The sequence below is a fragment of the Tachysurus vachellii genome, chromosome 12, assembly GCF_030014155.1.
Source record: "Tachysurus vachellii isolate PV-2020 chromosome 12, HZAU_Pvac_v1, whole genome shotgun sequence".
Taxonomy (NCBI): domain Eukaryota; kingdom Metazoa; phylum Chordata; class Actinopteri; order Siluriformes; family Bagridae; genus Tachysurus; species Tachysurus vachellii.
In genome coordinates this window covers 21932962-21959674 of record NC_083471.1, presented here as the reverse complement: position 1 = coordinate 21959674, position 26713 = coordinate 21932962, and the positions used below count along the sequence as shown (strand labels likewise).

The following is a 26713-nucleotide window of genomic DNA, read 5'->3' as shown; positions in this document are numbered from 1 at the left end:
ATGATTCATTCATATGTGGTCAAGTAAGTCACTTATGAGAAATGCAAAAGGACGAGTGTTTGAAGTTACGGAACTGCATCAGATCTGACTTTACACTTGATTTGTAAGGGGAAAAAATAAATCAGATCAGATTTTGTCCTACAGCCATATTAACAGAAGCTGTAGCGACCATTTAAGTGAGGAATCAATTAAGAACATTAATAAATTAACACATCACAGCTTTACAGGAATACGGATATAGATTTACAGCGACAAGGAAAAACTCCATGAAAAGTCATGAGGAAGAGACCTTGTGAGGAACCAGACTCCATGAACGTCTTGGTGGCACCAGATTATAAACCGTAACAGTATGCAGGTGTAAAACACCAAGTGTTTTGGGTACTAAACAGAAATAAATTGTTTTGCAGGAAGTTACATTTTTAGGGTATCCATGTGGGACCATCCATAAAGATATGCTTGTGATCACTACAGAAATTCTGAGGATAACAACTTCACTAGTTTGTTCAAATCTAAAAGATTATTTCCAGCCCAGAAAAGTGGAGTTTGCAAATCAATCCCTGAAATGAAAAAGGAACAAAATTCATTGCAAGACGATTGTTAGGAGCTACCGAGACAGCATTTAATTATAGCAGGCTTTCGGTTTGTTGTTCAACAAGTGAGTCGTGCTTTCCCCCTCCTATTGTCCTCATTTACCCTAATGTTTAGCCCTATATTAGCTCTTTTGTATCTGTCTTCGTCAATCATTGTTATGTGTTTGCACGATATTGTAGGATGTGTTTCCAGGTTCCCATGATTTTGTTATGTTTTGTTACTCGTGTTGTATCTGTCCCATGTTTGGTGTAGTGTAATCTCATTGTAGTTTATTTTTGTTAAAACCTTTTCAGCCGTAGGCCTATTTTTGAGCCTCTTGCTTCAAAATGACATGCTCAGATAAATATGAGTATAGCTTAAAAACTACAGGGTGTATTTAACAACTTCTGTACTTAGAACGTCAAAAGGTCCGAGTAAGATTAGAATTTGGGTCTTATTCTCTGAACTCAGGTGATCGTGGTGATTACCGTGGAGATCCGGGTTCGATCCCCGTTTCAGGTGGTGTCTCCTGATCATTATAACAATATTGCTGTCTTGTAGCTATGTATCATATTATTAAGCAGATCCTGATGAAAGATAGGAACTGTACAGTGTGTAGCTCAATGTGAGCAAGATCTCACATCTACAGACAGCACACAGGAGAAATCTGACTGACTTTCCAACAAGCGAAGCACTGCCAAACACTTTGGCAATGCAAAGTGGTGATAGATTTACAAAATGGTTTCTTCAGTGCTGAAAGTAAATAAATAGATTTTAGGGGGGGGGAAGTCATGCTGTCTCGAGCAGCTATCAATATCGCTTCCAAAAATAAGACAAACCTCAAAGTTCAAAACCGTGCATTTATCAATACATTTACAAAACATTATAAAAATACAATAATGTGTTTTAAGAGAAACAAATCGTTCCCCGGAGCATTCAGGCTTTGTTTTGTGTTATTTACAGGTAAGAAAAACACTTCTGTTCTATAAAACCATCTCGTTCATACTACTCATCCTTCATTACAATAACAATCCAAGAAAACAGCCATTGTTTAGAAAGACTAATTTGCTGGTGGTTTGTTTTTCTTTTGTTGCTATACTGCTATTGTTTTTATCTAGTGTCTTAAAATGAAAGCCTATTAAGCCCCATCGATCGGCGCAGTGATGAGTATTCGATGTCCAAACCCATTCCGTTTACCACATGTCTTGTTTTTATGAGGGCTTTGTTTCAATGCTGCCTGGCAGGTGTAAATAAATAATGCACAAACAAATGAGGAAACACACTTTTCCCTTGTGAGTGCTGATCCTAATCAAAAACAAGCAGAGCTGCTCTGTTTTCTCGCGTTTCGCCTTCTGTCTCTTTTCTATCCGTCTCTCTACTGAACATGAACAAGAAATAGATAAACACAAACACACACAAAAAAAAACTAACTGTTTTAATCTTACTCACTTCTCTTACATGAAACCGATGTATGCGTTTAAATTCATCTTTTTTTCTGTTTTCTTTTTATTTTCTAGAGTATAAAACAACAATCGTAAGCTTATTAACATAATTTCTAGACTTTTCCAATCAAAGATGTTCTACTACCAGACGTCCTAATGTTGCTTCTGTCTAGAGTAAAAGTATGATGTAAGCATCATCTTCTGCCAGAAGCACAATATAACGCTGCTCTACTGCTTGGCTACATTAAAATGGTAATCTCTCCACCGCAGTGCTGCACAGCAGCTGAGCCGCTCCAGCAGCTCATTACCTTTTCCAACGTGAACACTTTTAACTATAGTAATGTCGACATCCTCGAGTCCTCCTGCATTTCCACTCAGCGCTGATGGATATATGCACAGGACCAGCTTCTAATAACGCAGCACCGATCTTCTCCGAGAGGCCTAGCATTATTAATTCCTTCCTTTTTCCTTCCGAGCGCTGTTAGAAAACATGATCAGTGATGAGAAACGTAGATCTTTTAACACGTTTCAGAAATAGAACGCTCCTCAAGAAAGGTGGGTATTTTAAGAAAGAGTTTTTAATTATACGCTCTAATGATCTGTCTGAGTGAGAAACAGAGTGTAAGAGTTTAAAATAGAGAGGTGACTCAGTCTCTCTGCGTGACTCTGTGTGTCTGACATGTTCATTGTTTGCAACCATGGAGTCTTGGAATAAAGACAGCTTTACTTCCACAGTCTTGTGGAAGCATTTAGACAAGGTCTGGGTATTTATGTTTGTGTGTGTGTGTTAAAATGCTGTTTTGCTACAGAACCTGATAAACATTCTCTCACCTTTTGCAGCAGTCTACGGCAGGACCAGCTATTGCAAACAAGCTCCTTGTCTTTTAAGAAAAAACAACATGAAAACAAAGCTCAAATTTTAGCATCTACGTTGTCTCATGTGTTGTGAACAGCAAATTAGGATTCAAATCACAAGAACCAAGAACAACAGCATCACCAATGGATGTAATCATGGTCGGTTCCAGCCAATTATATTATGGAGGAACAAATAATGGTGGGCAATCAGTGATAGGATTTAATATTGGCTGGAATTGGTCGTTATTCAAATCTCTACTCGCCTGGACTGGGGCTGAAATAGCCGAGAGATGGGGTCTGCTAAATTATATTTATATAGTTATGTCTATTTATATTTTAAGTGCATTCTGTAATGTTTACTTAAGCCGCCCGGGTGCAAAAGCAGTCTAATTTTTACACATCACTTTTTTTGATCGGATGAGCAAAGACCACAGAGACACACCACAGCAATTTACCCCATCTGTCAGGCATTTTAACAAAATAACACCTTTTTACTAATCAGGACAGTGGACATTGTTGAGCTGTGTAAAAGCGTAAGCACTCGGTCCTGGCTTTCAGACGCACTGTTAGCATGCTGCCGCTTCACTCTGTCTGAAATGTACAGCACGCTCAGAATAGAAAGCTCCACGTGTGACACAAGTGAGTTCTTGCCAACACACTCCGTATAGAGTGAGGATGATTTGTATAACCAGGGGATGTGGTGACCTAGTGGTTAGGGTGTTGGACTACCAATCGGAATCCCAGAGCCACCAAGCTGCCACTGCTGGGCCCCTGAGCAAGGCCCTTAACCCTTGTATGTATAAAATGTATGTCGCTTTGGATAATGGAGTCTGCCATAAGTGTATAAACCCGTGCAGGTGCAGGTTTATTTACAGTGAAGTGCGAGAGAAATGATGTTGCAGCACAGCAACAACCAAAACTAACAAGAACTGAGAAAGACAGATGTGAAAATAAACACTAAAGCATAAAATGATACAGAATAAGAAAGAGAATGCAACTATGAAATAAAATAAAGACAGAAAAACTGACTGAACTATAAACTTGAATGACAAACTCATAATTTTCTCGTCTTTTGGCAGATGCTTATTTTTAGGAAAATTAAAATGGTAATAAAATACTACTCATGTATCCAGTGGTGTCTTATTAAATGTGACAGATTGGGTAGAGCCCCAACATACGTATTAGCCGTTCTACAAATATTACATACGACATATTTTATATCTCTTTATACCTCTGAGTGACCACTGACCACTAAGCTGATGATCCATTGATTTGCTTGCCTTTCTAAATGTCATGTAATTAGTAGTGTGCTCAGCACCTTACTTAGCTCCATGGAGGTTTCATTAAACCTTTGCCCCTAGTGGTAAAAACAGTAGGTGCAACAACTACTAAGAGAGTCCACTAGGACACAAATCACATTGCTCCAATGTCCAGTGGGAGCAACAAAATCCTTTAGTATCCTTTAGTAGACCAATAACTAACTAATAATTATCACATTTTGTCTGAGATTTTTTTCTGTTGGTTTATAAAAATGTCAACTCAGTTAACGCAACTTTAAAGCTTTGTTTTAGCTCAGAAGCAATCAAAAACAATCTATTGCGCTAAGTTTTATGTTTTGAAATTTTCAAATTTTTAAAGACTTCTGATTTCATGAAATTTAATCATATTTTACACTTTTAACAATGTATATTGCCCCAAATCAGCTTTACAAAAATGTATAAATCCAGAATACAAATGATAAAGGTTCAATTTATACCTAAAGAGCAAGCCTGAGGCAAAGGTGGTGAGGAAAACCTACCTGAGACGATATGATGAAAAAACAGGCTCAAAAGGAAGCCCTCATACATAAATTTCCCTTCTATAGCTGTGCACTATATGGACCAATAGTGAAATTGTGTAAGCGGGAAATTCATTCTAGTTTTAACGTATCGTCTATTTTGTAAAAAACCTGAGTTTAAAACTGTGTCTTCGTGGATATTACATCTCACAATCTGATTTTAATGCAGGATATGAAATCTGAATTCATTCTGTGAGCTAATCAGAGGCTTTATCAGGTCGATGTCAGCCCATAAGGCATTACGAGCGAGTCCTTTGTACAAAGCCACGGTTTTATCTCTCTAGTGTGTAGCTGTATGTCTGCTTTTTATTTTAATACACATCTGTATAAACGGGATATCCATAAATTTATAAATAGATGTAAATTCTGATGCTTATCCTCATCCTGTAAGAGTTCACTCGTGAAATAATGAGCTACGTTAATTAAAGGAGTCCTTGAGCTCAGTCCTGCTGACAGATACCTATTGATCTGCTCATTTTCTCTCACTTGCTTCTGTTTTCTGAGCAGCTGGGTGCTGATTGCTGATTTTACAGGCTGTGGCCTGCATAATAGGAACTTTAGAAACTTTATCATTAGCATTAGCCCAGCTAACAAAGAATATTATGAGAATGTTGAGTAAAAAATGACAGGTTTTCTGAAGGTTGTAAACTCTGTACAAACGCTCTGACCGCAGTGTCAGTTTTAAGGTTTCCAAGAAATAAGACTTTACAACTTATAACAACTTACACACAGACATATATGGAGTGCGATACACATAAACTGAGTAAAAAACCATGTGTACTTCATATAGAATTCCATTTATGGAAGGAGTCTCCAGTGTCATTGGTTTGTAACAAGTGGTGAAGATTTTCTGCCATCTTTTAACTTGTTTTCCTTCTGAACATTAAAAGTATCTGTAAATGGATAAAAATGTTTTGTTATGTGTTGTTCTTTTTTTTTTTTAAATAATGTAACAATGCTTTTACATAAGTTGAAATCATTTTGAGGCTGTTATAAAAAAAAAAATCAAGTTATCAACTCCGCGTCACATCATATCATTCTGTTGTTAATTATTTTCTTATAACTACTCATACAGACATGTTTTTTTTCCCTGAATTTTTGTAATAACAATATTATTAGAACACTGATCACACAGCAACGTTATTAAACCCATTTTTATCGAAACAATGGCGCTTCGTTTCAGCTACTGAACAGAAATGGACTTACCCAACATTCTCAATCAGTATAAACAAATGCATTATTTTCTGGCTGTGAGTCTGATATTAAACGAGTCCGGACTTTCAATTTGAGATGTGTGTTTTTCCTTCTGTTGATAACCTTTGATAAACACCATCAAATTTTAGATTCATATGAACAAACACTTGGGTCATCTCAGAGAGCAGAAATGGGTTTGATATCACTGTTTAATTTGTAGATAGAAATATTTGTGTGAAACAAACTAACCATTACTGTGTTTTTTTTACTTTTCAATGAAAATATAACCAAGAGATATACCAGCTCTAGCTGGATTCCTCTTCATGAGGATTTCAGACATTCAGAGAGAAGATGCGGACTACATGTGGTCTTCAAGTACAGTACAACAACCTCTGATCAATACACAATTGCCGGTCTGTATCTGACTGTAGAAAGAATATTATTCAGAATAACACTCTGGTGTTTATAACAGTTTATAATCACACCCTCTAGTGTCACCCACATGAGGATGAGGTTCACTTTTGAGTCTGGTTCCTCTCAAGGTTTCTTCCTCTTCCATCTAATGGAGTTTTCCCACACCAAAGTCTAATATTATACTTGGACTTTTGTACTATATTTCTTATTTTCTGTAAATCTGACACAAGATCCATCTACTTTGGGATTGAACGTTAAGGGAAAAAAACCTATTTAAATCCCACCGCTAGAGTGATCTGAAAATTGATTTCAGCTAGCATAAAATAATCATTATAAATACAATACGTTTTATGAAGATCGTGTCCTGTATCTGAATGGATGTTTTGTGTGTGGATTTCCATGAAACACTACAATTTAAACATAATCCTGTATATTTACTCTGAAGATCTGAACACACCGCATTCCTACAAAGCCTTGAGTACCGTCAAAGCTCACAAAAAACACTACAACGTACAATGTGATCACTATAATAAAGCACACGGAGCACTTAAAGGCACACTTTAACCAGTCACACACACACACACACACACACACACATACACACACACACAACGCAAGCTAATGATTAAGCAGACAGCATTTCAGTGTCTCATTGCTCTTAAACATCAGTGCACCACCTGCTTGAACAAATTTCACTGTCAAACATTAGCATTAGCTATTTTTTGTCATTTCTGCCTAGCGGGAAGAAACAAAGAGGCACTTTGTGGAAGTGGAGTGGCACTAATCGAGCCAGCTGGAGTGAATTCATTTACAGACACACAACTCGACTTAAAAGGCATCATGGCACAACATTTCTGATTAAAAGAAATCAACAAAGCTTTCCAGAGGATACAAGCCGTCTTACTGTACTTACTTTAAATCATACACCGTGGTGAATTTTCTATAATGTTATAATCACATTATACCAATTAGACCAATTGAACCATTTTTGTCCCTGTTACATTTAATTATTTATTAACAATGATAATAATGTAAGAATTAAGATTTCTCCAGTGTGTTATCTACATCTTATTTATCTAATGTAGTATTGTAATGTATCTTATGTTGGTTAAAGTCTGTGTTTTGGTGAATGAGCGACTGTCTTGTTTCGAAGAAGAGGACGAACTCAGGTTGAGACATTTACTGTAACAAACTCGGCATCAAAGGCGACATCAGTGAAATCTTGAAATACGGGAACTTAGTTAAGGCTTCTCATCAGGATGAAATGGGACACTTGGGAATTGTAGCCAGGAATGATGGGAATTGTAGTCGAGCAATGATTAATGAAAACTATTACAGCAACAATATCTGTAATGTTTTTCCCTTCACTTAATAGCATTTTCCAGATTTTCTCATTTATCCGTCATTCTAGACAAGAGTTGTTTGCTAAAGAGTGACTACAAACAGAGATTAATTAGCCCTTATACTTATTAACCCTCTGTGGAATGCATTACGACATGAGGAAAAAAATATTCGTGATGTTTTTCCTGCTCAATATTGGACACTATAACAATATCAGTAAACATTTTCATTATTGTTAAACGTATTAATTTATTTATTAAAGGTTGTTGCCTCATTATTTGCCTCGAGGCAACATTGTACCATGACGGATAAATTTAAACATTTATTTTTACAGATCTTTTAACAGATTTTTACAGATATTTTTACATCTAACACTAGATTGACGATGTGATGTACTGCCGATGATGAAAATGTGTCTAGACAACAGAAAAAAAAAGTACAAAAATCAGTTGCACTTTCCCAAATCCCAATTTCAGGAATATTCAAATTAGATCTGGATATGCCCCGCCCCTTTCCCGCCCTCTTTTTATTTATTCCTTGTACGTCCCACTAACCCATGCCTTTTTTCAATAATAATTTCAATTTGTTTGTTTTTTAAGCTCCCTTGTTTATTTTATTACATACTCTTAGCAATTAAATTACTTCCCCCAAATAGATCTACTAATAAAAACATAAAGTCTAAACAGCAGCCATGCAATTAATATCAATGGGCACTACAAAACAACAGCATCTTTTTTGGACATCTAATCAGTGGAGGTTCTGGACCAGAGGCTTCTACACTGGGGCCAGTTGTTCTGTAAGATCGGGGCAGTAAAACCCTTTTGTTCTTGTTATATGATGGTGTTTAAATTACACAACTAAAAAAAAAATAAAAACTTTTTTGCTCATCTTTATTGCTGCTATCACAGTCTTCCTGTCTCACTTGGTATTTTTTGTGTCGATCATGTTTTGTTCCACTTTATTACAACTTAAATTTTTATTAAGTTAAAATTTAATAAGTCTGGGTACATAATGTGTGTGAGTACACACAGTAATGAGGTTATATAGGATCATTATATAAGAAAATCCACTTTAACGAGCAGCTTTTTAGGTTGTGGATGCAGGATCACTTCCTGACACAATCCCCAAACACCAGTCCCAACCCCTGACCCATTCCCAAAGACGCCTGTTTATCTGTTACTCTAATGATATACAATCTCAAAGACATTATTATTGATTTGATATATTTAAGCTTATTACAAATAATTAATTTATCAGCACTGCCAAGCTGCCACTGTTGGGCCCTTGAGCAAGGCCCTTAACCCTCTCTGCTCCAGTGGTGCTGCATCATAGCTGACCCTGTGCTCTAACCCCAATCTATTCTATTAATCTATCTCTCAGTGTAAAAACCAGGCCTAAATGCAGGGATAGCAAAAGAAATGCGATTTATTGACTAAATAACAAGAGTAACAAAGACAGGAAACACTGGACAAAAACATAACTGTATTAGAAATGTAACCAAAACCCAGAACAAGGAAACTATATACAGTACAAAGGCTAGAGACACCGAACAGAAACAGACGAAGACAAACAAAATTTGTGAAAAAAATTACGTGAAAAAACACACTAACAGAACGCCCCCTAGAGTACCGACAGTGAATGTACAAGCATTACTCTGACACTTCTGGTCCATAGCACTTGTGATGTTTGTCATATATAAGCCAAGACTCTGTTTTCAACCTCTTCTGCAAAGACATTTAAAAACTTTAGATGAAATCCCATGATCTGCTCCTGCCCTAGTAATGTCTGGCTAAGACGTCGCGTTCACAGCTTTTTAAATGTCTCGGTGCGCACAGGGAAAAAAGAGACACTGAGCTTCTTAAGTTTTTGAAGGTATCACATTTCCATAGAAAGTAGGTATGTGTGTGAGTGTGTCTCTCTGTGTGTGTGTGGTGTGTGTGCTCACAATTAGTGAACAGTACCTCTCGATCAGTGTGGTGGCCTCCTGCTCTCTTTTCCTCCTCTTTCTGTCAGCAAAGCCGCGGAAAGCCCTGCCAGGACCGGTCACAGTGTTAATGGGCATGACTGTTGGGTGTAAGTGTGTGTATGTGTGCGTTTGGGTGTGTTTGGGTGGGTGTGGGTGTGTAATATGTGTGTGTGCATACACAGTGGGCAGTGGCGGATTAGTTTAGGGGACCAAGAGACCACATAGTGTTATAACCACAAGAGGTATCAAACCTCACACACACACACACAATGCCAGGTCAGTAGTATGAGGAACAGAGAGCATCAAATGTAATTATATTTGCATCGATAAATAAATAAACACACAAACAAATAAACAAATAAATGTTTATTCCTTTCCATAATTTAATTAAATACGTTTTTCATGATTTATATTAGTATTTATATTTTATAAGTATTTAAATCCTGGAATTATTAAATCTGTGACAAAATTGAGTTCTTCTATTAAATGTTAAATGAGTCCATAGTAAATGATTTCATTTGATGTGTTTATGTCATTAACGATAGATAGATAGATAGATAGATAGATAGATAGATAGATAGATAGATAGATAGATAGATAGATAGAATTGGTGTAATATGGTATGATTTGGCTCTTTCCGTCCCTCATACACTGGTGGAACTCACTGGACAAACACACCAACACTGAGGTTCAGTTGCTTTTGGACTACCACTGTCAGCTATGTGAGTGCAGGGGTTCACACACACACAGACACACACACACGCACAGACACACACGCACAGACAGACAAACACGCACATACACACACAGACTATTACATGAAATACACTGAATCATTGTCTTTGACAGGATGACAGCCCTTATCACTGACAGTCAACAAATTTCTGCCCTCAGGTGATGACGTTACTGACAGACTATGCTACATGTCCATGAGTAAGAGAGATAAAAATCTGTCACCTCAGTGTGAAAACAGCAAACTATCAGAGTTACTGAACACAACTCCGACTCAGTTCACCTTTACTCTGCAGCCAGTACTTTAAATTCACCACCAGAGATTCTTATACAATATTAAAATCCCTTTGTTCCTACACTGAGCTGTATATTTGAAGGTGTAGTGACAGTGATCTTATTATGGTTTCGTTATTGTTAGCACCACAAACCAGACAACATAGCAATCGAATAAAAAAATCCAGCACTATTAATAGATTCCTGTTGCGCTTCTTTCGCCGCATCGATGCATGTAATAATTCAACATACTTCCCGTCCCTAATTAATCTCTGTTAATTAGTAAAGCATTAATTAAGCAGGTTGATTAAGCTGAGAGCAGGTGTGAATATTCTGTTCACGCTCCAGTATAACTTCAAACACTCGGTGATGGACAAAGGAAGGGGAGCAGACACCAGGAGACATGGAGGACGTCAGCACAGAAGGACAGTGGCTGAGGGGGTTTTCAGACGGTTGTTAAAAAAAAACACAGTTACTCACGATATTCTGTCCGGAACAAGCATAAGGGAAAAAATGGGGAGGAAAACAGAAAGAAAGCGAAGTTAAGTGTAACAGCCGTGAATATTCATCGTCACAAATTAGATAATTTTTTTGTCATCGGGTCGGTCAAGGGGAAAAATATTACTTCAAAATTTTCACGAATGAGAGAAAAATCAAGCTAAATCAAGACTGACACTTTTTAATGAGAAATAATAAGGATGGGACATTTTTTTGATGAAATGATGAGCATGAAGAAAGACAGCTCGAAGCATCTCGCCTTCTGGATATGAAGCAGAAGGAAGGAACAAATGAGTATGTCATGATGCGGAGACAGACAACCTAAATGTAGAGAGAGAGAGAGAGAGAGAGAGAGAGAGAGAGAGAGGGAGGTTAGAGTGTCAGATGGAGAGAGAAAGACAGTGGCTCAGCATGAGGCTCAGTATGTGGGGTCTGTCATTAAGGCATCCAGCGGGCAGGTGATAATTAAGCAGTCAGGCCTAGCGAGAGCCTCAGAGGGCTGAGAATAAGCCAGCTCTACTGTGAACCAGAAACAGAAAGACAAACAGAAAGAGGGAGGGTGATGACCTGAGAGGTCCTGAGCAGCTTCTACGCCTGCATGATGATGAGATGTTGGGGATTGGTGACTACAGTTTTCCTGATTTTTCAGGACTGTATACTCACGCTTGCATGGTGGTGGTGGCGGTCTGGAAGCTAAACATGTTCTCTTTGGGTAACCAGTTGTTGGTGTGATCTTCTAAAAAAGATAAAAAGTTACAGAAGTTATTAAGTTTAAATCTTGTACAGTATTTATCTCAATTGTACACACAAAGTTAAGCAATTTTGCAGAACGTGTTAATAACTATGTGCTAATAAAGTACACCACGACTATACGTTAGGTTAAAATAAAATAAAAAAATGAATGTATAATGATAATAACAGGTAGAAAGGACAATGTGTGTTAAAGCGACTGATGTTCTGCATCGGGTGAGCTGCATTTCTATTATAAGATATAGCGCATGTTGTGCTTAGGAGCTTGTGCTTTTCTTTATTTAGCAATCATTCTGTCATTGTCAGCGCTCTGTCAACTTTGCATTGTTGTGGCACTAATTAGACTAATTTGCTGTGCCTTGAACATTCAAGGTCATTTACAAAATGATGGTGATTTATCTGTATATCTGCAGGAACATAAAGTAAATTAGCATTAAAGGTTTTTTTATATCTTGAAAGATGTTGTTATTTTTTCCATTAGGTTACACACAACTCTACTAAAAGTTTTATAAATGTAGCCCATTAAGAAAGAAAAAGGACAACACGGCTCTTGCATGTCCTATTTCTCTATTTAGATCTCTTTCTTTCTCTTTTTTTAAAATTTTCTCCCCTCACCTCGGTCCTCAGTGGACACCCGATCCTCACTGTACATCCTCTCAAGTTTCTTGCGCTGCTTAGAGGCATCTCTTGGCACCGTTTCAAGGTCGAGTGAACGCTGGCTGTGACATGGTGGCCTCGGACAGTCCTCTTTCGAACTGCTGCGTCTTGAACCCCACTCGTGGATGTTATGTGCACTTCCTGAGCTTTGTAGTGGCTGAGATGATGGAGCGTGATGGTGGTGGGCATGACCACTGCGCCGGCTTGTCCTCTGGTGGTTGGTGTGAGTCTGGGGGCCCTTTAGGACCTCGAGCTCCAGGCTCTCCTCGCTACCCCTGGCCCCCAGCATGCCACCTTCCCTACTGATGGTATAGACGCGTGCTGGCTTCACTGAACTCTGTAGTGGCTGCTGGGATTGCGGCTGATCCTCCGATGAGAGGCTGCGCTCCACAGAGAGACGACGCTTGGCACTGGTGGACACAGGAACTGGCACAAGGCCCGGATCTGGCTGATCTTGCGTGTGCTTGGCTACGGGAGATGTTCTAGAGTACGGCTGCAGATGGTTATTGTTGTGCAGGCAGCTAATGCTTGGGGATTCAGAATCTTGGCCAACAAAGGTGTCAGACAGCAGGTGATCTGAGTACAGGAGAGCCAAAAAAAGAGCGAAAGGAATACAGAGAGAAGAAAAGAGACAGAGGGAACAAGTCATCATCTGTCAAAAAGAGTCTCGGGAGAAGTTGACCCAGGCGTTCTGAGCCAGTAAAGCTCTTTACTAATGAAAGAGAAAAAGAAGGCTGGCACAAGACAGAGTGGAAACTTAAATGGCAAAGGTTGAGGAGAACAATAAAACATTGCGGTCAAATGTGCAGCTAATATTAACAGTAAAAGCCTTTCAGAAATCGTCCTGTTATAAAGGAAGGCTGAAACTGTCATAAAGGATTAGAGCAAAGAAAACTACAGAGCATATATATGTGGTGTGTGTGTGTGTGTGTGTGTGTGTGTGTGTGGTCTGACCTGATCCGTTGCGGTTTTCAGGGTTGCTTTGCGACAGGCACTCTCCAAATGCTCGGGCTGCTCTGGAGAGACACAAACACAGGACAACTAATCAGACCTATAACATCACAACTTAACTGTCCAGCTCCCATTAACTAGCCATGACATGACTGTAAGTAAAATTTACATCTGGGCTCATGTACTGATTATACTGTACCATCTGGGCTCATGTACTGATTATACCACCTGGGCTCATGTACTGATTGTACATCGTGTCCTTTTCACATTTAACACTTCATATCATTCAACACTTCGGATCATTTTTATAAAGCTACACAACACAGCCTGTGAGATAACGGACATTAGATTCAGTGCTGAAAGTGTCACAGTGGTCCCTTATGCCAAAAAACTCTCACTTAACTCTGGTGTTTTGTCAGCGCCGTCACTGACCTGAACAGTCTTACTAAATGTGTTTTCAGAAAAGTCTGTGACAAACGTGGCCTTTCCAAAAATGCTGTGTGTTATAATGCATTTTTCCACATGGATACATATGCACGCATTTCAGTTTTCAATACTACTACTAAAACTACTACATCTACTTCTACTACTATTATTACTATTACTACTAACACTGCTACATCTTCTACTACTACTACTAAAACTGCTACATCTAATACTACTACATCTACTGCTACATCTACTGCTACATTTACAGTACTACTACTACTACTAGTACTACTACTACTAAAACTAATACTTGAACTACCACATCTACAACTACGGCTACTACTACTAAAACTACTACATCCACTACATCTACCACTACTAAATCTACTACTACTACTACTACTAAAACTGCTACATTTATTACTACTACTAAAACTACTACATCCACTACATCTACCACTACTAAATCTACTACTACTACTACTACTACTACTACTACTAAAACTGCTACATATACTACTACTACTAAAACTACTACATCTACTACTACATCTACTACTAAAACTACTACTACTACTATTTATAATATCATAATAATAATTATATAGCACTCCTGAATGATTATAAAAATAAACAAATATGTTATTATATATAATTATAAAAAATTATCTAACGTTAAAAAGTCGCATTGTGTCTTTTTCAATGAACGCTTCAAAATGTTGTAATATAAAGAACCACAATCTAGAAAAATTAAGATGCAAGAAACAATCAAAAAAGGGGGTTTTCACAGTGATGCCATAGGGGAACCATTTTAGGTTCCGCATGGAACCTTCCAGTCAATAGTTCTTTTTATAGTCTAAGAACCTTTTGTATAATGGAAATGTGGCATGGCTTGTCAAAGGTTCTTGGTAGAACCATACATCCTGACAAAGATATATAGTTAAAACATTTATTATCTAGTTCATACTGTACAGTGTGTTGTACAGCAAGTGATTGCATCCAGGCCTATGAGGACATGGTGCGATGACTTTCTTAAAAAAAAAAAACACACAAATATATGCTGAATTAATGGACCAGGAAGATCCAGCATTGAAAGCGGCATGTTTTTAAAGACATTCAGGCACAAGTGAGAATTTCTGAAACCCATTCTGCAAGGTTCATTTCATTAGCACGTCCTTGCATTTCATCTGGGCAGTTTTCCAGTGTCCTTTCACTGAACAGGAACTACATAGAGATATGATGTTTCTGTTCATGCTAAAGGAAGAGCTGCAGTACGTGTTACTGATTAATGTGCCGTGTATTGCTTTGGTGCATTTTAGGTTATATTATGATGGATGTCAGGCACAAGTAATATAACCCGCATATGGCTGTGTGTGTTTTTATGCTTCTCTTGCTCAAAAAACCCGGTGCAGATCATAATAAATCTGCTGAACCGTATCTTATCTAAAAAACAATATTTTATCTGTTCACTCCCACATCCATCCGCAGCGTTCACCCCAGTGACCTGGTCGAACCACAGGAGAAATACATGATCACTGATGTATACGAGGAACTCATCGGATTTTTTTATTACAGCCTTTCAACAACTTTATATAGATCTTGTGTTTTTGTTCCATTGTCTTCAAAATGTCTCAGAACTGCTTTAATTGCTTTCATGCACTGCTTTGGTACAATCTGTCCCTCTCAGCTTCACTCTCACAGACCATCCAGCGCTAATGCTAATATCTTCCCACACACACATGCTTTTCCTGTAGGCACAGTTCCACGCACACACACACACTCGCACACACACACACAAACATACTCCTGCACATGCTTACACATGAAAACATTTACAGATGTGCAAAGACAGGCATTCCTTATGCTCTCCATTTTAAACACACACACACACACATACACTCACATATAAATGTAATCGTACAGATGTGCAAAAACTCGGCCCTGACCTTCCTTATGTTTTCCATTTTAAACACACACACCACACATGCACATACACACACACACACACCACACACACACACACACACACACACACACACACACACACACACACACAAACATACTACTGCACATGCTTACACATGCAAACATCTACAGATGTGCAAAGACGGGCATTCCTTATGCTCTCCACACACACACATCACACACACATACACTCACACATGTAATCGTACAGATGTGCAAAGACTCAGCCCTGACCTTCCTTATGCTTTCCATTTTAAACACACACACACCACACACGCACACACACACACCACACACAAAAACACACACACACATATATGTAATCATACAGATATGCAAAGACTCAGCCTCCATTTTAAACACACACACTCTCTCCATGCTCTCCATTTTAAACACACACACCACACACACACACTGACACTACACACACACACACCCACACAAGTGCTCGAACACCACAGACATACACTCTCCATTCTAACCACACAGACACACACACAAGTGCACACACACACACACACACACACACACACCACACACACACACACATACACTCACACATAAATGTAATCGTACAGATGTGCAAAGACTCGGCCCTGACCTTCCTTATGCTTTCCATTTTAAACACACACACACCACACATGCACATACACACACACACACACCACACACACACACACACACACACACACACACACACACACACAAACATACTCCTGCACATGCTTACACATGCAAACATTTACAGATGTGCAAAGACAGGCATTCCTTATGCTCTCCATGTTAAACACACGCATACACCACACACACATACACTCACACATAAATGTAATCGTACAGATGTGCAAAGACTCAGCCCTGACCTTCCTTATACTTTCCATTTTAAACACACACACACACCACACACGCACACACACACACACAAACACACACACATATATTTAATCATACAGATGTGCAAAGACTCAGCCCTGACCTTCCTTATGCTCTCCATTTTAAACACACACACCACACACACACACACTGACACCACACACACACCCACACAAGTGCTCTAACACCACAGACATACACTCTCCATTCTAACCACACAGACACACACACAAGTGCACACACATGCACACACACACACACACACATAACTGTACTCCTACAGATGTGCAAAGACTCAGCCCTGACCTTCCTTATGCTCTCTATTGTAAACGCACAAACACACCACACACATACACAAACACCACACACACATAATTGTACTCCTACAGATGTGCAAAGACTCAGCCCTGACCTTCCTTATGCTCTCTATTGCAAACACACACAGACACACACACAAGCACACTAAAAACACACATATATACTCTCTTTATTCTAACCACACACACACACACACACACACACAATTAATTTAGGGCCAATTGTGCAATCTAGGCACTATCTGGGGACACAGGGAAATGGAAATGTCGGTGTAGTGACGCTCGCCTGAAACTACACACTCAATAATTAAATGGCAGCCTGCACGTGCATGCAACACTCACCCACTCCCTCACTCGCTCTACCTCCCTCCATCCTTCCTTCCCTCACTACACTCTGTAAAACTGTGTCACTTGAAAAAATAAGTGTGAACAAATCGTGAGTGAAGCTGTGTGTAAGAGAAAAACAAGCCTAGTCATGTCCATTCCCTGACACATCGCTTCAACTTTGAGTTCTTCAGATTAGTTTTCTGAGAAACATCTGAATCATCACAGCAGACAAAGGTGAGTGTTGGAATTATGTAGATTAGACATTAAAGGTGCCATCCATAATAATGAGTCAACACTTCACAATCATAAATGTCATAAAACTGTCTTCACAAATCTCAGTGGTAGAATAAATTACCTTTTGTTTTAATAATTTGATGCAAATCCATGACATGCAATTACATATGTCCTGAACTATTTTATTCGGCTTATATCACAGTGCTTTTTATCCATTTATAGTTCCATTAAATGTAACGTCTGTGAAAGGATTTACTTCCTGTTTTCACTTATGTTACAGCAGCTATAAACGAGTCCTTATTGAGCATTAAGTAATCAATGTATTTTCCAATAACAGCATGTCAGTCTGAATTTATTACACAATGACGTCATATGTCACGTCAGCGATGGTGTGACAGAGATTTAACAGATAAAGACATTCATTCATTCATTCATTCATTCATTCATTTTCTACCGCTTATCCGAACTATTCTCTGGTCACGGGGAGCCTGTGCCTATCTCAGGCGTCATCGGTCATCAAGGCAGTATACACCCTGGACGGAGTGCCAACCCATCGCAGGGCACACACACACTCTCATTCACTCACACACTCACACACTACGGACAATTTTCCAGAGATGCCAATCAACCTACCATGCATGTCTTTGGACCGGGGGGAGTAAACCAGAGTACCCGGAGGAAACCCCTGAGGCACGGGGAGAACATGCAAACTCCACACACACAAGGCAGAGGCAGGAATCGAACCCCCAACCTTGGAGGTGTGAGACTTAAAATAAACTAGGACATTAAGACAAAATTAAGGTTACATGAGACATTTAAACAACACATAAACTCGACTGCACACAACGGCAAACATAGCACATGTTGTGAACAACGACTCGACAAACAATCGGAAGGAAATAAATAACAAACCCCATTAGGATTAATGGGAAAATGGTGAACTCATACAAGACATAATCACAAAATAAACAACAAAACACCTGCCGGTGCCCCCAAGTGCTCGAGCAGGGCATAGTCCCAGTCTCGAACATCATAATTTTTATCCATATATAGATACATTAATTGTAACATCTATGAGAGGAGTTACTTCCTGTTTTCACTTATGTTACAGCAGCTATAAACGAGTCTGTAGTGAGCAATAATTAATACGTGTATTTCTCTTGCTTATCTTTTAACTTCTAAAATGAAACCCACGCAAATGACACATATTCATTCTCATATATCATAAGAGACAGCTTCATTTGAATCTTCATTCCCAGAATTTCTACTTCCAACTTCCTAAATAACAACCGACACTCAATTAAAAGAGACAGAAGTATGGCTCAAAGTGAAAAATCCTACAGACTATATATACTTCTGTGTATAAATGCCCCTCCGGTTGATTGACGAGTTGGCAAGGTCTCAATCTTTCCTGCGAGATTACACACAAGACAGACGTGACCCTGTTACAGACAGATGGAGATCATCCACGTGGAAATTAAAGAGTAAACGAATCCAAGATTCATTTAAAACAGATTGAATAGGTGACGCACTTAACGAAGTTGACATTTACAACCTTTAGATTATTAGTGATATTTAAAAAAGCACAATTTTTGAATGCAGCAAAACATTTTAGTCATAAAGCAAATAAAAACAAGAAGTAACAGGAAGTTACTGTTTTAATGCAGTGAGTTCATTTGTAAATGAAGTCATTCGTTTAAATACGTCTTACTAAAATAATAAATCCGTTAAATACTAAAATACGTCTTACTAAAATACTAAATACGTCGGATTTCAGACGTTTATGACCACAAGCACAAATCTCATCAGAACACAGTGTAGATGACTATCAATAGTGATGTCTATTGATATACGTTGTGACGACGGAGCATGCACCGCCGTCCCACACAGCCAAGATACCGCTCCTCGCCCCAAAAAAGCGCTAAAAAGGCGGCGATTAAGCACCGTGGACAGCACCGCTGAGAAAGCGCTAAAAAGGATTCAGCGTGCAAGGCGGGGCGGCAGAATTCCCGCCGAAAAGCTGAGAGCCAATCAGGAGCGCCGCTGTAGCACTCACCCTCTGGCTGGGCAACACACGGGAGAGCCAGGCTCAGCGGCTACAGGGAGGTAAGGGGGGCGTGCCTAATGGAACGAGTAGACGTTATCCCTTTGGCATTCTTTTCAGGGACCTCCCGCGGATCCAGAGCTTCAGATCGCCGATCCGGCCCATGTTACACTCCTGGAGAAGGACTGTTTCCCCTGGTCACAGCGCCCCCCCTTCTGCTGTCTGGAATTGGAGCCGGGATCTCTTTCCAAGCGCCTCAAAGGAAGGAACTGATTATTATATTCTTTCTCATTGACCTTTTGCTGCATTAAAATTGCACCAACCTGGGAGGAATAATAAAATCACGACCTTGCTTGCCTTAATCCCGTCTCGATGCTTGTTCCTTTGTGTCCCAATCCCTCTAAGTGCGCTACAACGTACATAATTCTGCAATATCTGGCAACCACATAGTGCACAGGGATGAGTACTAAGGGAGTGGCTTTATACATAACATTTAATACAAACAGCATATGTTTGGATTTCAAGGAGAAAAACCTTTAGCTTCAATAAACTAGTTATGTTTTGTTTGTGAAAGAATCATTGCCTTTGGACGAAGCTTTTACGGGAATCATTCTTGTTTACTTTCATCTGCAGACTCATATTTTTTGTTCACTTAAGTCCTGCCTGTGTCAAACATGTGGTTACTTTGGCCGATTAAAGACTGCATTAGAGTAAATGAGCGTGTCATTGGATGGACATATTGACCGAATCCACATCCTTATTGGACGATGCATGGTGTCAAGTCTGTACAAGCTGTACAAGTCTGTACAAGCTGGGACATGTGGTTAGGTGTGAACTGAAGGTACTAGTTCATGAACAGTTCAAGAAGAGAACGAAGGGTTCGTATCAGTGAACAAATCACCTAAACAAATTATTTAGTGAACTGAATCAAAAGATTCGAATCACTGGGATGAATCAAAATTACCACTGATACAACAGATTTCGCAAAATTGCTGACTCTAACTTTAAACAATAAAGTCTGCAACCTTTCACAGGCAATTATTCTCTTGGCTGGTCCTCTCATACTGTGGCATTGTACTAAACTCACGCTCGCTGCATAATAACAGGACAAAAGCAATTACTTTGCATTAATAGTGGATCTCCAAAGGATCCTGACTTTTAAGGAGACAAAAAAAAGCCACTCCGGCAGGACGAATGAATAAAAACATTAATAAAACATAATGTGAAAAGGCAGAATGCACCGTACTTTATATATACACACACTTTCTCTTCAGCTTATGCTCTTGTGTGTAGAAGGCTGGGAGCATCTTGCATCATATGTGCAGTCATGTAATAGAGGCAGAAATGTAACGAAGGAAGGACTGAAGAAATAAAAAAACGAGCTGAGAGTAGAGAGTAAGAAAAGGAAGACGAGATCCAGTGAAGGATCCAGAAAAAGCTGAAGTGAGTATTTAAATGAGAATGAATTCTGGGACTGATGTATGCTCCTGGTTGAATTTGGTCCAGCATTAAAATAGCTTTGATTGAAAAAACTGCAGAAAAAATGGATATGGTTCAATCACACAAATCACACAGACTGCACAAATATTGCACACGGACGCAAGGACAGATTTTGTCTTGCATTTCTTGCATCAGTAGCCTGCAAGCTTCGAGTTAATTCTCTTCAAATCAGTGTGTTTGCTCTGAGCACCCCAGCTCTGCCGTACACTGAGCATCTACACATGACATGACCTCTTTTTCTTCTCTTCTCCACCTCCTCACACACTCATGCCGCTCTCAGTCTCCTAGCCGATGTAATTGAGCGTCAGGGCCAACTGAACTGGTAAACACCAATTTGGCTGCTTGGCTCTCTTGATCTGCTGTCCATATAGCCTCCCACTTCACTCTTTCTCTCCGTCCCTCACTCTCTTGCTCTGTGTTCCCTCTTCATTTCTCTCCCACACTCTCATCGTACGATATTGCATTTGTGAGAGTGTAATATCTGTAAGATTATATTGAGACCCGGGTGCTGAGTCACGCTGGATAGCATGCACATTTCTCATCATAATCAATATGAAATAATTTACTACATTAGAGGTAGACAGATTTTCTCATGATGACCGATTTCTTTTTAGCACATAAAGTAAAAAAATAAATCTCGTCCTGATGATTACAGAACAAGATCTTAAAACAGTCACAAATAGCTTACTTTTTTTTGGTAAACATTTTGTAGTACATTTAATAATTAAGTCTATTGAATTTAATTGCTAAATTTCTGAAAATGTAATACTGTATGTTAATAAGGGTAATACTGTCATGCTGGCTGTTATGGTAAAATAATAATCAATACAAAGCCACCCAAAGAGGATTATCTTCCAATAACAGCACATTAAAATCAATAAAAGAGTTTTATTCCTTTTATACCACAGTAATTTGTCAACGATTACAATTACAAGACGACGCGTCACATGTATTATCTATAATGCTGTAGAACATCCACGAGACAAGTTAGCTCCTGTTATCGGGTAGGTTGTTAGGTAGATACTTAAAGTTATGACTTTACTATTATCCACTGATTATAAAGCACTGACACTGGAGACTCCTTCCCAAAATGCAAAACAAACATATGAAAATGTCACCATATCAACCGTTACATAGGTTTGAAATCCGTTGTGGATGTGGATGAATGTGGATCGCTCACTGTTTAAGTCACAGTGTGTGTTGTTAATATAGAGATGACAATATATTTTAATAAGACATTAACACAAACCTGAGCCATGCAACTGCTACTGTCAAAGCTGCTGTTACACAAAAACAACCAGATCCTTCTGACCAATCAGAATTGAGGTCGAGATGAGGAAAAGGCCAAAAGAAATAAATGCACTTTTTTAAAAACGACTCTGAAACAAACTTCATGCAAAGTCGACTACAACATGGGTGAAACTAATGAGTGGGGGGTGGAGTTAAAGCTGTGTCCAAACAGGAAGTTCAGGAAGAAGAAAAAAAGGGGGTTCAGTGACATATATAAACATAGCTTTCTCTAAAAAAAAAGATAATTGAGTCCTATTCCATTTAACACTGGTACATAAGGCACATAGGGACTTACAGATATAGACAAACACCATAGCATTAAGAGGGAGTAACTATTACAATAATAACATCAAATCCTGACCTTGTGCCTTACACAATGACAACGAGACACCCGTAATTACAAGCTTCATCTGAGCTGAGCAAGAACAATCCGGCTTCATCCTTTAATTAGAATAATTACTGTACATCCAGCTTTTTTTCTTTCTTATTTCAACATCAGCTTGACATGGCACTTAAGGCCACATTTAGATTCGCATTTATCGTTGAGAATAATAACAGAGCTCTCAAACATGAAGTCTGATGCACCAATAAGGATCTGGGTTCAATCCTTCATCTTTAGTAACTGCCTGGTCTGAGTAGCAGTGATTTAGCATATGATATGTTCATTTAGATTTACATTTATGGCATCCGGCAGACGGCAGCTCTTATCCAGAGCGACGTACAAAAGTATGTTTAAGGCTCTATTAAAAAGTACATTAAAGATGGGGTGCACGATGTTTGAAAGCCAATGTTGACATTTGAAATCACCAAAACAAACACGTCCCTAACCCAAATGGGTGTCACACCTGTTTTGATAGCTCCGCCCCACACATATACCAGACAAGTATAACCCAATTATAAGCCAGACAACTATTATGGCAGAACCTGCTGGGGCAGCTAACCGAGGGGATATTTTTATCAATAAATGAACTCAATGAGTAATACTATGGTAATACAAATGTGTTTTTGTAGTACTGTGTGTTGTACCGTGAAAGGTTTAGCTCCATTTTACGCGGCAGACGACGTTCAACACCTAGAACCCGAGGCAGAGGTAACGGCAGGTATCAGCCATGTCAATGTTTCAATCGCTTTCAGCTAATGTCAGACATGCGCACTGAACACTCTTTCCACCGCATATTGACAAGACACACCCCTTTCTGCTAATGTCAGACATGAGCACTGAACACTCTCTCCACCGCATATTGACAAGACACACACCTATCTGCTCATTGGCTACACGTTTGTTTTGTTAGTCGGCAAGACTCAGTTTTCTGAAGCATTTCTCAAACATCGTGCACCCCACCTTTAAGACTGGTTCATTAGGTTACAGACTTATGATAAAATCAACCTAAAACTGTCTTCAAGTTTTTTTTATATACTGTACACAAAACAAACAGGGAAAATAAATGCTAGTTTTAGTGTTTCAGGAAGAGGTAGGTCTTCACCCATCATTTTGAACATAACCAGTGACTCAGCTGTTTGGACATCTAGAGGAAGTTCGTTCCACCACCTCGGTGCCAGAACAGAGAAGAGTCTTGCTGTATATCTACATCTTCACCTGAGAGATGGTGGACCAGTCAAGCAGTGTTGGTAGATCTGAAGGACCGAGTAGTGATAAGAGCTTTGATGTAAGAGAGTGCTGGTCCATTCTTGGCTTTGTATTTAGCATCAGTGTTTTGAGTCTGAGTGTTCTGGTGTTTGTATCTAAAATTCTTCAGCACATATCTGCATCATATCATACGATATGCAGCAGAACCGGTGTTGTGCTCTGTACATGGATCGTGTGCTCTCTACCAGCTTCACTCCAATTGCACTCCATTTTTGGATAAAGTTAAACATTTCTTAACTTTGTCACATCCCTAAACACACCCACATCTAGTCTTTAACGCTAGGCTGTCGCTCATGTCGCAGGAAATCGGCAGCTGAATGATCTCCTGTTGCTTTGTCTCTGTGAGTCGCTGTATGTGTGAACGCCTCTTTAGGCTATATATTTATTTATATTTTGAGAGCATGCAGATTAAAATAACAACTCGAGGGATGTAGCTGCGCTCATGAATTTCACACGCTGTGCTGACAGCACCGGCCAATTACAGGTTTAAATCCCAACTCAAATCCGGACAAAGATACAGGTAAGGATGTTTGAGGCACTAAACAGGCAGAGATACAGACAGAAAGACAGTGGCCGTGTTACACCCCAAACGAAGGGGTGATATAACCACAACAAAAGATTCAGCTTGCAAATGTGCTACTTGTACCAATACTCTGACACGTACATGATTACGTGATACTCATTATAACCCTCAAAAAACCTTTCCATTAACTGGAAAGCAATCTATCATAAACCAAAAATAAATAAATAGCCATGAAAAATCTAAAATCAAGTGTGATATGAGTTTGTTTGCTATGCAAAAAAAAAGTGGTGCAATGTTCAAAATCTAAAAACTGTGAAGTGGAATTACTGAAATTTATTATGACAGAACAAACTGTACAAACTGAAATTCAGTTACAAACAACCGAGAAAAGTCCATTTTCCTCTGTTTACTGTTATTTCATTTAAAATGCATCACTCATCTCAGCTGCTTGTGCTCCGTTCTCACTAAACCGCTATCGAACGAGTGAAATGTTTTAACCACTTGAGTGAAAATGAGGAGACATGCACAAACTCACCAATTAGTTTTTTACTGTTAAACTGAAGTGCAGGCATTAGTGGTGTATCACTGTAAGTAAGTCAGGTTGCTGTTTTCCTCTTTGTCTAGTGGAGTATCATGCGGTGTTCTCATGTACAAGCTAATGTTTGTATCCTGTTACAAGTCAGTCAGTTATACTGTATTTCATCACTTCATGAATGACAGAATGAAGGATTCATAGTCATATCTCTAGATCATCTGGATTAATGTTAAATGAGATCTCAGAGGGTGAGCTTGTCATCGCATGTCCTGTAACAGACACAAATGTTCTCTTTTGTGTTTACTTACTCAGACAACTCAGACAATTTTTTTTTTCCAATATAATAATCAGCCCCTTTTTGACACATTACCTAAGGTCAAGCAATTACAACACCAATCATCTCTAAATGATTCTCTCTCTTCTAAATTACAAAAAAAAAAAAAACGCTTTCCAGAAAGCCGTGTTCCCAAAGATCAGCAGTGTAGCATCCAGATTAAATCTGTTACACAGTGATAACAATAACGTACCATTTCCATGACATTACATCATCAGCTGAGAGAGATGAATTAGAGATATAATTTCTGTTTTGTGGTTGAAATATTGGTGGAAAAACTAGTACTAGTACAAGAGTAAGAAAGACAAAACATTTTGTAGTTATAAATATGTATGCAAAGTAAAGTAAAAAGGTGGGGATAAATCCAAACACATTTAAATATAAGTCTAATATTAATCTTAATTTTTGTATTATATTAATCTTGGTTTAGTATAATATAATTTTTTTTTGTATTATGTTCTGTAAAGCTGCTTTGAGACAATTTCCATTGTTAAAAGTGTTATACAAATAAATTTGAATTGAATTGAATATTTTTTATATTTTTTTTTATAAATGTTGCTAATGTAATCAAAAATCTTGCTTGAAAACTTAACACATCATTCCCTTTTTGTCGTCCATTACAGGTTAAAAAATGAGGTAAAAATGACATTTTAGCTCCATTAGCTTCACTCATAATGAACTCCTGAACACTTTTACTGCCGGGAAATTTTTGGAATCAGTCACATGTTCAACACAAAGAATATTTAGCATATTACAGTGATTTCACTGTTAACCAAACATCCCTGTTACACAAATCTCATACTGAAAGTAAATACAATTTCCTGGAACATATTAATAACAATTTAAAGGTCCTTCATAACTATATGAATTGCTAGTTAACCAATTTAATTATGTGTTTTTGCTCATTTTATATATGCTACAAACTCTTTATAGTTGCTCGACATTTGGTTAAATGCAAGTATTCTTAGATATTAAAATTGTAGCTTTTTTTAGTAAAGTAATTTTTTTGAAGTTCTACATGGGCTACATGGGATCATAGTCACCTTTCTAAATATACGTCCAGTTTTGAAAACACAATAAGGACTCCATGCTACACATTCACTAATACACAACATTCTTCCCCTTGTACTGTCTGCCTCTGCATTGTGACACGAAGACAGACACGCTACTGATTGGTGTCATGCGCTACATCACGCTGCTCACGAACACGATTC

General features: G+C 38.6%; 1 protein-coding gene across 1 annotated transcript in view; it reads right to left on the bottom strand.

Annotated features, from left to right (window-relative positions):
* nsmfb (NMDA receptor synaptonuclear signaling and neuronal migration factor b) overlaps positions 1 to 26713 on the bottom strand; it is a 47702-nt gene that overhangs the window by 15848 nt on the left and 5141 nt on the right. Inside the window, exons 2-5 of the mRNA XM_060883355.1 lie at positions 13484 to 13545; positions 12488 to 13105; positions 11786 to 11858; positions 11105 to 11110 (exon numbers count right to left, since the gene is read on the bottom strand). Coding sequence (XP_060739338.1) covers positions 11105 to 11110; positions 11786 to 11858; positions 12488 to 13105; positions 13484 to 13545 — 759 coding nt within the window. The remainder of the gene's footprint in view (positions 1 to 11104; positions 11111 to 11785; positions 11859 to 12487; positions 13106 to 13483; positions 13546 to 26713) is intronic.